The 10713-nt window shown below is 42.1% G+C and overlaps 1 protein-coding gene across 1 annotated transcript; it reads left to right on the forward strand.

The window, feature by feature from the left end:
- Positions 1–301: 301 nt before the first annotated feature.
- Positions 302–7929, forward strand: serpine2 (serpin peptidase inhibitor, clade E (nexin, plasminogen activator inhibitor type 1), member 2). Its single transcript, NM_001141691.1, is given in 9 exon segments — positions 302–444; positions 2839–3128; positions 3520–3747; positions 4519–4716; positions 5532–5730; positions 6348–6445; positions 6823–6909; positions 7045–7128; positions 7380–7929. Coding segments are annotated over 8 exon segments (1194 nt in total). The 5' UTR covers positions 302–444; positions 2839–2866; the 3' UTR covers positions 7418–7929.
- The last annotated feature ends 2784 nt before the right edge of the window (positions 7930–10713 follow it).

Here is a 10713-nt window from a genome sequence, read left to right on the forward strand (position 1 = left end):
AAATGAACCATTTTGAATCCCAAATGGTAGGCTAGCAGTTATAAAACAGTTATTTCTAACCGTGAACTATCAAGGAAACACTATACTATGGCGTTCTCATGTTCGTTAACATGTTCGCTGTCACTTCCTGTTTACAGTAGCCTACTATACACTTGCAAGTTGTCACTTTATGCGTTATTTTTTCTTCTCTCAACAACCGTTCTCCGATTCGAATTTGACTGTCGGGAGGGCGGAGTTCAACTCAGTAAAACCCTCCATATCATAACCTTGAGTGTCAGACAGCACCTTTACCTTTGGGACAAACATCGACGGAGACCTTGTGCCTGACTGTTCACTCTTCTGGTAACTCGAGAGAGGCTGGTGTCGTATTCATATTGCGTTACCAACCGGAACTGTTTTATGCTCAAATAACGTTTTTGGACCATTTACATCCAAACTATTCAGGTAAGGATCTGTTATCTCCACATGGAGACGCGATATACAGTTTAAAAATGTATGTAGGATATGGCAATGTTACTATGTTTCAGGCTAGCCTACGTCGTATGTACAGTTGGAGAGATGAGTGATGTGAAGCCACATTGTTGCCAGCCAGGGTGGACGAATATTCAACTTCAAGTGCAACGCTTCAAAGTGGATCTATTCTAATTAGCTACTTTGTAAACAATGGTCATCATTGGTCAACACCTGTGTCATATTCTCATTTGTCTCGACTTCACGGTTAAACGTCATGTACTGTTAGCAAAGCCCACCACATTTCCAGAACTGAAATGCAGAATTAAACTGCTGTTCATTTATTTTTTTCAATCCATGGATAGTGTTTCTCAAAGTAGATGTCAAGGTGATTTAGTTGGCTGCTTGTCAACTAATTTATTTATTCAAATTTCCAGACTGGCATCCTTCACTTTTGCAACCAATTTTTATGAATAGCCTACAGTAGGGCAGGCTTTAGCCTACATTTTACCAGCCAACACACACACACAGCTCGGAAGGAGCTCTGTTTACAGTCTGTCTGTACATGTCTGAACTGGAGTTAGTTTAATTAACTTGTAGGGAAGAGGCGGGTGGGTTGTCACCAACCTTAAATACCTCGGCTGCAGGAGGCTATGACTGAGTGTTGTTGATAGTTCCTGGTCAAGATCGGGCTTGGTGTTGGGTTATCTTGTTCTGTATCACAGTGAGTAGCCTACTGTTCCCAGGGCTTTTGCTTTTACAAACAGTTTCACAACAAAGTAACTGTGATCAGGATTAAACATCCCAAGGAATGTCAGAGAATTCCAATGATTGGCTTGATAGACCGCTGCGCCACTCAAGAACCCTAAGGCGCTGCATCTCAGTGCTAGGGGCGTCACTACAGACACCCTGGTATGAATCCAGGCTGTATCACAACTGGCCGTGATTGGGAGTCCCACAGGGCAGCGCACAATTGGCCCAGTGTCGTCTGGGTTTGGCTGGTGAAGGCCGTCATTGTAAATAATAATTTGTTCTTAACTGACTTGCCTAGTTAAATAAAAATGTATTGATATAGGCCATATGTAGAGACAAACTCCTTACTTATATTATTTAATATTTTTTATAATATAATTCACCCACCCCATCTGTTTCTCAATCTGTACTTAGACAATGGTTGTCTGGGTTTTATTGCAAGCTGTTGCATAAAGCCAGTGTTTCCACAGGAAGGAGGCTAGAGCTGATGTAGTCTTCTAAAAATTGCTGTAAGACTTAATATGAACTATAGAAAGATTGGCAATGAGGTGCCAATAACAGACTTAATATGAACTATAGAAAGACTGGCAATGAGGTGCCAATAACAAGACTTAATATGAACTATAGAAAGACTGGCAATGATGTGCCAATAACAAGACTTAATATGAACTATAGAAAGACTGGCAATGATGTGCCAATAACAAGACTTAATATGAACTATAGAAAGACTGGCAATGAGGTGCCAATAACAAGACTTAATATGAACTATAGAAAGACTGGCAATGAGGTGCCAATAACAAGACTTAATATGAACTATAGAAAGACTGGCAATGATGTGCCAATAACAAGACTTAATATGAACTATAGAAAGACTGGCAATGAGGTGCCAATAACAAGACTTAATATGAACTATAGAAAGACTGGCAATGAGGTGCCAATAACAAGACTTAATATGAACTATAGAAAGACTGGCAATGAGGTGCCAATAACAAGACTTAATATGAACTATAGAAAGACTGGCAATGAGGTGCCAATAACAAGACTTAATATGAACTATAGAAAGACTGGCAATGAGGTGCCAATAACAAGACTTAATATGAACTATAGAAAGACTGGCAATGAGGTGCCAATAACAAGACTTAATATGAACTATAGAAAGACTGGCAATGAGGTGCCAATAACAAGACTTAATATGAACTATAGAAAGACTGGCAATGAGGTGCCAATAACAAGACTTAATATGAACTATAGAAAGACTGGCAATGATGTGCCAATAACAAGACTTAATATGAACTATAGAAAGACTGGCAATGATGTGCCAATAACAAGACTTAATATGAACTATAGAAAGACTGGCAATGAGGTGCCAATAACAAGGTAATTAGTGCACTACTTGTTACTGGTTTTTGGTGCTGACAGTATCCATTAGTCATGTTTAGACAGCATGACTAACACTTCACTTGACAATAGTGATACTAAGGCCAGTGCCATAGGGGCACAAGACCTTTCAGCTCCTGTCAAAACCATAAGGAACAAGAACATGCAAGACTGCTCTCTCTGTTTGGATTGTGGTGAACCACGTTGAGTCATAATCCTACGTACAAATGACTTCCATGACACTCTCTCCTCTTCCAGGTGTGTGAGTCAATTAGTGAGACCTGAGATGGGCCTCCCCTCGTTACTGTGCCTGTGTGTGCTGGTGACCCTGTGTGGCCACCGGGGGGTGCTCTCCCAGGCCCCCTCCTATGGCGAACGGGGCTCTGACCTGGGGCTCCAGGTATTCCTGCAGGTGGCCCGCTCCAGACCCCAGGAGAACGTGGTGCTCTCCCCCCACGGCGTTGCCTCCATCCTGGGCATGCTGCTGCCAGGCGCCCATGGAGAGACCCGCAGGCAGCTCCTCACAGCACTCCGCTACAAGAAGAATGGTAAGACCCTCAATACTAGTCCTTTCATAGCCTCATCCAGTGTCTCTCATTAAAGGGATACTGCAAGATTCTGCCAATTAAACCAATTTTATTCTTACCCAGAGTCAGATGAACTCATGGATACCATTTTTATGTCTCCTTGCAACATGAAGGAAGTTAAAAGGTAGTTTTGCGAGCCAATGCTAACTAGTATTAGCACAATGACTGGAAGTCTACAGGTACGCTAGCATATGCTACTGTACTTCTAGACTTCCAGTCATTGCGCTACCCAGAGTAACAACATGATGACTTGAAGGACATGCCTTCCAGTCATACTCCTACCCCGAGGAACGACAAGGTTTTCATAAAATCCCCAAATATCTCATTGAAATTCCCCAACTCTTCTTTCCAGGCCCTTATAAGATGTTGAGGAAGCTCCACAAGACGCTGACAGCCAAGTCCAACCAGGACATCGTGACTATCGCCAACGCTATGTTCTCCCAGCAGGGCTTCCCTATGGAGGAGGCCTTCATGTCCTCCAACAGGGCCAACTTCCAGTGTGAGAGCCGGACCTTGGACTTCACTGACACCCAGGTGGCTGCAGCCACCATCAATGACTGGGTCAACAACCAGACCAAAGGTGAGACTCCAACTGGAGACAAGCTTACTGTAGGACAGTGTTAAAGGAATTTTATATCTTGATGATAATAATCAATTTGCCTTGACTAATGTCCAAGGTTTGTAAGACAATGGGTTAAAATAATTAGGCAAGGACTCAGCTTTCTGCAAAAGGTTTCTGTAGCTTTATTCAGAACGTTCTGCCGTCAGGATAACAAAAGTCATTATATAGTTCTTGCTTACTTACGCACATGCATTTACACACAAACTGTTGGTGACCTGCAACCCCCATAAACTTCTCACGCTGTTTATCACCTTCTGGCTCAGCCTGTTCCTTTCGTTCAAGGTTAGGAACTCTCTGAAGTTTTACTCCCTTGACCATCTGTCTCTCTATCTCTCTATACTAATTGCATACACACATTTCTTTCCCTCTCCAGTGGTTCCTGGACTTTCCGGAACTAATCAGACCAATCGATCCCTACATTGATCATTACATTGATTATTCATTAACCCTGCTGTATGACTAATAATTCATCATGGTTAATTGATTCATTTACCTTTGTTAGATAATTCTCTTATCAGACAGTCAATTAGAACATTACCATAGATCTCTACTGGTATGTAATTAGGCTACATTCATGTAGCACCAGACTTCATTTCACTAGGTCTTGTGGGGATTTTACATTAAATGGGGGTAACTAACTTGTCCTATTCAATTCATTGTTTATTTTGGTCAGTGTGTCATTTGTTTTGGAATCATACATTTTCCTGACTGCTGTGTTCTAATTTACAGGCCACATCCCCACTCTGGTCAAGGCAGACATGTTGGACGGTGCTCTGACCCGCCTGGTGGCCGTCAACGCCATCTACTTTAAAGGCCTGTGGAAGTCCCGCTTTCAACTGGAGAACACCAAGATAAGAACCTTCAACGCGGGAGACGGCAGTGCATACAAGGTCCCTATGATGTCCCAGCTGTCGGTCTTCAACATTGGTGAGTTCTGCTCTGAGACCTAAGACACCACTCTGAACCCTTCTGACCTGCTCACTGGGCTAATATTCTGACCTGTGTGTGAAATTATATACTGTACTAGTCTGCTGTAGTTAGACCACATAATTCCATCTTGGCTGAAGTTTAGCCTGTTAAGTGACATGGATAGAGTTTGTCATGTTGGCCTAAGAGTAGTCAAGTGGGGTATTTATCAATGCCTTACAGTTTCAGGACAGAATAGCTACTCTGGACTGTCTGGGATTATTTCCCTGACATGCCTAGTTTATTTTTGATAATAAATTGTGAAAGCCTCATGAATTAATCATTACTCTTGGGAGTCATATTTTCAACCTCCATTTACAGGGTAAATACTATAGAGCAACACATTTGGCAAGCATATTTCTCAGACATAATTGACAGGTTAAATCACTTTTCTGTGGGTTGATATGAGTATAATGGGAACCATATTGTTGCTTTATGACAACATATGGAGTTCAGCTTTGATGACTTGTTTTATGACTGTTTTACAGCATGATTGTACATGTTGGATTGGTATCACTGTGGTTTTGGCGTCTATGTCTTGCGGACCACATCCCTACCACAGATTGTCCTGGGAACCAACAAACGTCATGCTTCTCATTATGCAACTAAAGCCAAACTAGACTAAACTCTTTGACATACAATATTCATGTCACTATAGAGGAGAGATATAGTATCGTCATAAGGGTGTTGAATATTGTCCGAATTTCAGATAGACCAATAATGCGGTAACACTTCTTAGCCTACGGTATGGATACTCCTGACCCCTTATCTCCTAGGTCTGGCCAGCACACCGCAGGGGCTGAATTATAAGGTAATTGAGCTACCGTATCACGGCAACAGCATGAGCATGCTGATCGCCCTGCCATCGGAGGAGGACACGCCGCTAGGTGATGTCATTGCTCACATCAGCACAGCCACGGTACAGAGCTGGACCAAGCTGCTACACCAGAGGAAGGTCCGCCTGCTGCTTCCCAAGTAAGACCCAAACACAACAACCCACTCACTGGTCAAAAACCCTTACCCAGGATTCTGTTCAGTAGGACGCAATGTCCTGAACACATTGCAGGTAAAAAATATATTGTATAGAGCTGACATTATTGCCCACTACATGACAGATAAGCGTGTCTGTAGTGTTGCACCCCAATGACCAAGTAACTTCCAAGTATTGTTGCAGGGACAGGTCAAAGACAAGACACTCCTGGCTCTTATTTTAATCATATTTAATGAACCTTTGTATAACTAGATGAGTCAGTAAAGAACAAATTCATATTCACAATGACGGCCAAACCCTCCCCTAACCCGGACTACGCTGGGCCAATTGTGCGCCACCCTATGGGACTCCCGATCACGGCCGGTTGTGATACAGCCCGGAATCGAACCAGAGTCTGTAGTGACACCTCTAGCACTGCGATGTAGTGCCTTAGACTGCTGCACCACCCGGGAGCCCTATGGCCAGGAAGCACTTCCTATCAGCAAATAACACACATGCTAACACTCCTAGCTTCAACATTTGTGCTATTTGTTATGTGTATGAGAAGTCTTCACTAATTGGTGAATGAAATGGTCATTACGTCATTGGCCTGTGTGTGTAGGTTTACTGCTGAAGCCGAAGTGGACCTGCAAGCCGCCCTCTCAGCCCTGGGGATAACAGACATATTTGATGAGGGCAAAGCCGACTTCAGACACCTCAGTGAGTGGCACTGGGATCATACATAAAAAAATCACATAGAACTGTAAGGTCTTCTTTCTGACAGTGTATCAACCAACCATTGGTCTCAGTCTGGCTTGACACAATGATGACTGGTGCTAATATATGAAAACATTGTTGACTGTTTACTGCAATGAGAGCTCCAAATAGCCATGATTCATGTCTAGCTGTCCTGTGTGAAGTGGCGAAGAGGAAAATAACATCTTATGCTTCTAACGACTTCTGTAGGCTTTCTGATATTATGGACCAGAATTAACGTGTGCAGACTTGTTGTCCTCTAGTGCCACCCAGTGGAACATTGTTTTTATCAAGTGAACTTTACAGGACTTTAATATTTTGTCATCTAACTTTTCCCTCAGGTACAGAGCCTGTGTATGTATCTAAAGCGCTACAGAAAGCTAAGATCGAGGTCAATGAGGATGGAACCAAAGCAGCTGCTGCAACGAGTGAGTGTTTGTTGGCTTAGTCATTTTGTGTTTGTATTGAATTGAGCTGCACATCTGTGTGGATATTCTCTCTGAATATTAAAGATAAGGCAGGTTGAAGACATGTTTTGATTTGTATTTATCCTTTTCCTCCAGCTGCCATCTTAATGGCCAGGTCTTCTCCACCTTGGGTCATCGTAGACCGACCCTTCCTCTTCCTCATCCGGCACAACCCAACAGGTACAGCATGCTGTCTGTCTGGCTCATTTTTCTGTAACTTTTAGAATGTACTCGAATCATTTCAAAAGACTGACATCCTCTTTGGCAAAGATCACAAGTTGTTTATCTAGCTGTTGTGTAATTGAAACGACATACATCGGGAAGAAGGTCAGGTCATATTCTGTCTTTGTTTTTCTTTCTTGTTGACATGCATGCTATGTTAATTTCCTTGTATTTGCTCTAGAATTACTTGTTGTTTCCTTGGTCCTCAGGTACGATCCTCTTCATTGGCCAGGTCAATCAGCCTTGAGCTTTTCCTGCCTGCAGATATCCCTTTCCCTGGAATGTGCCTTCCGAGCTTCAGAATAATACATTAATATACACAGCACACACTTCCTTTCTCACATGCAAACACACCCATACAACACACAAACACAATTCACACTCATACTCAGACTTGTATTTTTGCCATCTGGAGATTTGTGTACAATATGGACATATTATGATGCTATTTGTTTTAAATGTTTGCATTTGATTTGACTTTTTCTATGGTCCATAATATAGTGTTCTGCCAATGAGACATTTCTGTAGTTTTAATTATCCTTTGTATACTTTCTGGAGTACTTGCTACCTTTTTTATATGAACCTGAATGTCAAACGTGTATATTATATGGGGTACATTTCAGTTTGAATTAATGTTATCGGTGGTTTTACATGTTCAGTTTCAGATTAGAAAGTTACACTCCAAGTCACTGAATTCATTTAGCCACTCAAACCCATGTTTTGATATGTCAATCATTTGCATTAAACTCTGTTTGAGGACTCTTGTACTTAGTTTTTTTTCTTCAAATGGAATGTAACAATTACCATCTGTTATTGAGGTGGATGAGTTGGTATTTGAAAAACTGAACAAATTGAGGGGTGTGCCTACATAAACATCCTATCTCTTGTATCAATCAAATATACCAAACATTCCATAAAGTAAATTCATATATTTATATAGCTATATGTAAAGGATACCTTCTATTAGGGAAAAGTACCTTTGGGTGTGCAAGTTGAGTGGGGGAGATTCTCATTTGGGAAAAAGACCGTCCTCCATCCTCTCCTCCATGACCTGAAAACAACTCAAGTTGGTGAGTGGTCGAGGAGAGTGTCATTTAGTTAGTAGGCGAATGGAGGAGTGTCCTTGCCTCCCACTGACGAAGCACACGTGAGGTAAAGTTTTGCGAGCATGGAGAGGTTAGAAATAGGCAGACTAGTAAATCGGGCTAAGGAAAAGAAGGTGGGTATTGAAGGAAGTCTATCCGGGTGCTCTGCAAGCAGTACAGCGGATGAAGGCATGGCATGAGCGTGGTGAACGGATAGACATGGTTATGGACAGTGAAGGAGAAAAACCGAGTGCAGTGGGAACGTGTGTTGAAGTACAAAATATATTCTGCTGTCAGATGGCTCAGAAATTGAACCTGACGAGAGTGAGAATTAATTACCTGTGGTGGTAGGTGTGGTGAAGTCCTCCAAGTCCGAGCCTCACCCCGATGGTCATGCAAAAGATGATTCGGGCACAGTGGAAGTTACATTTTTGGAGAAAGTGGATACATGCCTTTTGGCTTATATGTAGTCTCAGGCTGGGTAGAAAAGAAGTTGGGTACTGTTGAATCGGTGAAGGTAGTTCGAAGTGGACTTGATGATTTTCTGTGTTTCTTCCATCCATAGGGAGCGGGCACTTCGTGTCACGTGCCTAAGGACAAGACCTGTGACTTGCTTTGCTCTCCAGACAGGGTGCCTTTGAAAGGAGTGATTACTGGGGTGGTGTTAAGTGTTGAGGTGGAGCAACTGAAATAAAAAATTCCCTATGTCTGTGACGCCTGCCGTTTGGTGCGACACAGGCCAGGTGGCGAGCGTGGTGAAACTGAGAAGACACTGTCTGTCCTTTTGAGTTTGGAAGCAGTCTTTACCTGATAAAATCAGTTATCTCGGGAAAGCTTTTGTGCCAGACCCACTAAGGTGTTTCAGATGCCAAGTTTATGGTCATGTTGCAGCAGTGTGTAGATGGAGATTCCAAGATGTGAGAAGTGTGCAGGAGGGCATGTTACAAAGGATTGTGTAGTATCGGTGGAAAAAACTGGGTGTCAATTGTGGGGGAGCCCATGTTGCTGGGGATTAGAAGAGAGATAGGTTGTAGTTGCCAGGGTCAGAGTAGAACAGAAGGTGTATGCTGAGGCAGTGAAGAGAGAAGAGGATGATGAGTCAAGGGTGAGCAGTAGGTCTAGGGCAATACAGAGTGATACAAATGTGTGCTTCAGTAAGGTTGGCTTCTTAGCATTCATTGCCATGATTATCAACTGTCCCGCAGAAATGGAATGTAAATCACAGAAAATAGATGTTTTGGTGGCAGTTGCTAATAAGTACTTGGGTGTACTAAGTTTTACTGCAGAAGAGTTACAAGGTGTGTTGAACAAGAGTCCCGTCCTCCCAAGCAGTCGGCCTGGTGAAGGGTCACTTAGGGTCAAGGTACTGGCATGGGGTGGTGATTTAAAAAAAATTGTAATAGTGGTATATAGATGTAGGGTTAGTTGGTGGTATGTAATAGTGGTATATAGATGTAGGGTTAGTTGGTGGTATGTAATAGTGGTATATAGATGTAGGGCTAGTTGGTGGTATGTAATAGTGGTATATAGATGTAGGGTTAGTTGGTGGTATGTAATAGTGGTATATAGATGTAGGGCTAGTTGGTGGTATGTAATAGTGGCATATAGATGTAGGGTTAGTTGGTGGTATGTAATAGTGGTATATAGATGTAGGGTTAGTTGGTGGTATGTAATAGTGGTATATAGATGTAGGGCTAGTTGGTGGTATGTAATAGTGGTATATAGATGTAGGGTTAGTTGGTGGTATGTAATAGTGGTATATAGATGTAGGGCTAGTTGGTGGTATGTAATAGTGGTATATAGATGTAGGGTTAGTTGGTGGTATGTAATAGTGGTATATAGATGTAGGGCTAGTTGGTGGTATGTAATAGTGGTATATAGATGTAGGGTTAGTTGGTGGTATGTAATAGTGGTATATAGATGTAGGGTTAGTTGGTGGTATGTAATAGTGGTATATAGATGTAGGGTTAGTTGGTGGTATGTAATAGTGGCATATAGATGTAGGGCTAGTTGGTGGTATGTAATAGTGGTATATAGATGTAGGGCTAGTTGGTGGTATGTAATAGTGGTATATAGATGTAGGGCTAGTTGGTGGTATGTAATAGTGGTATATAGATGTAGGGTTAGTTGGTGGTATGTAATAGTGGTATATAGATGTAGGGCTAGTTGGTGGTGCAATTTTTCCCTTTTTGTTTTCGTATAACAAAATGTAACGTGATCGACCACACAATACCGCACAGTAGGTGGTAGCTTGTCATCATATCTGGTTGGAAAGCATGCGAATGGTGTATGGAGTGCATGGTTGATGAAACAGTGAAGCAAGCATGTGTTGATGCATTGTTGTAAGTACCTGTATGTGGAAAAGAGGGAAAGATTAATGTGCAGGGTTGTACAGGATTAGATAGAATGTAGTTTCTCTTATTGTTTGTTTCTTTATTCATTTAGTCTGTAAACTGTG

The sequence above is a fragment of the Salmo salar genome, chromosome 20, assembly GCF_965601325.2.
Source record: "Salmo salar chromosome 20, fSalSal1, whole genome shotgun sequence".
In the NCBI taxonomy this organism is placed as follows: Eukaryota; Metazoa; Chordata; class Actinopteri; order Salmoniformes; family Salmonidae; genus Salmo; species Salmo salar.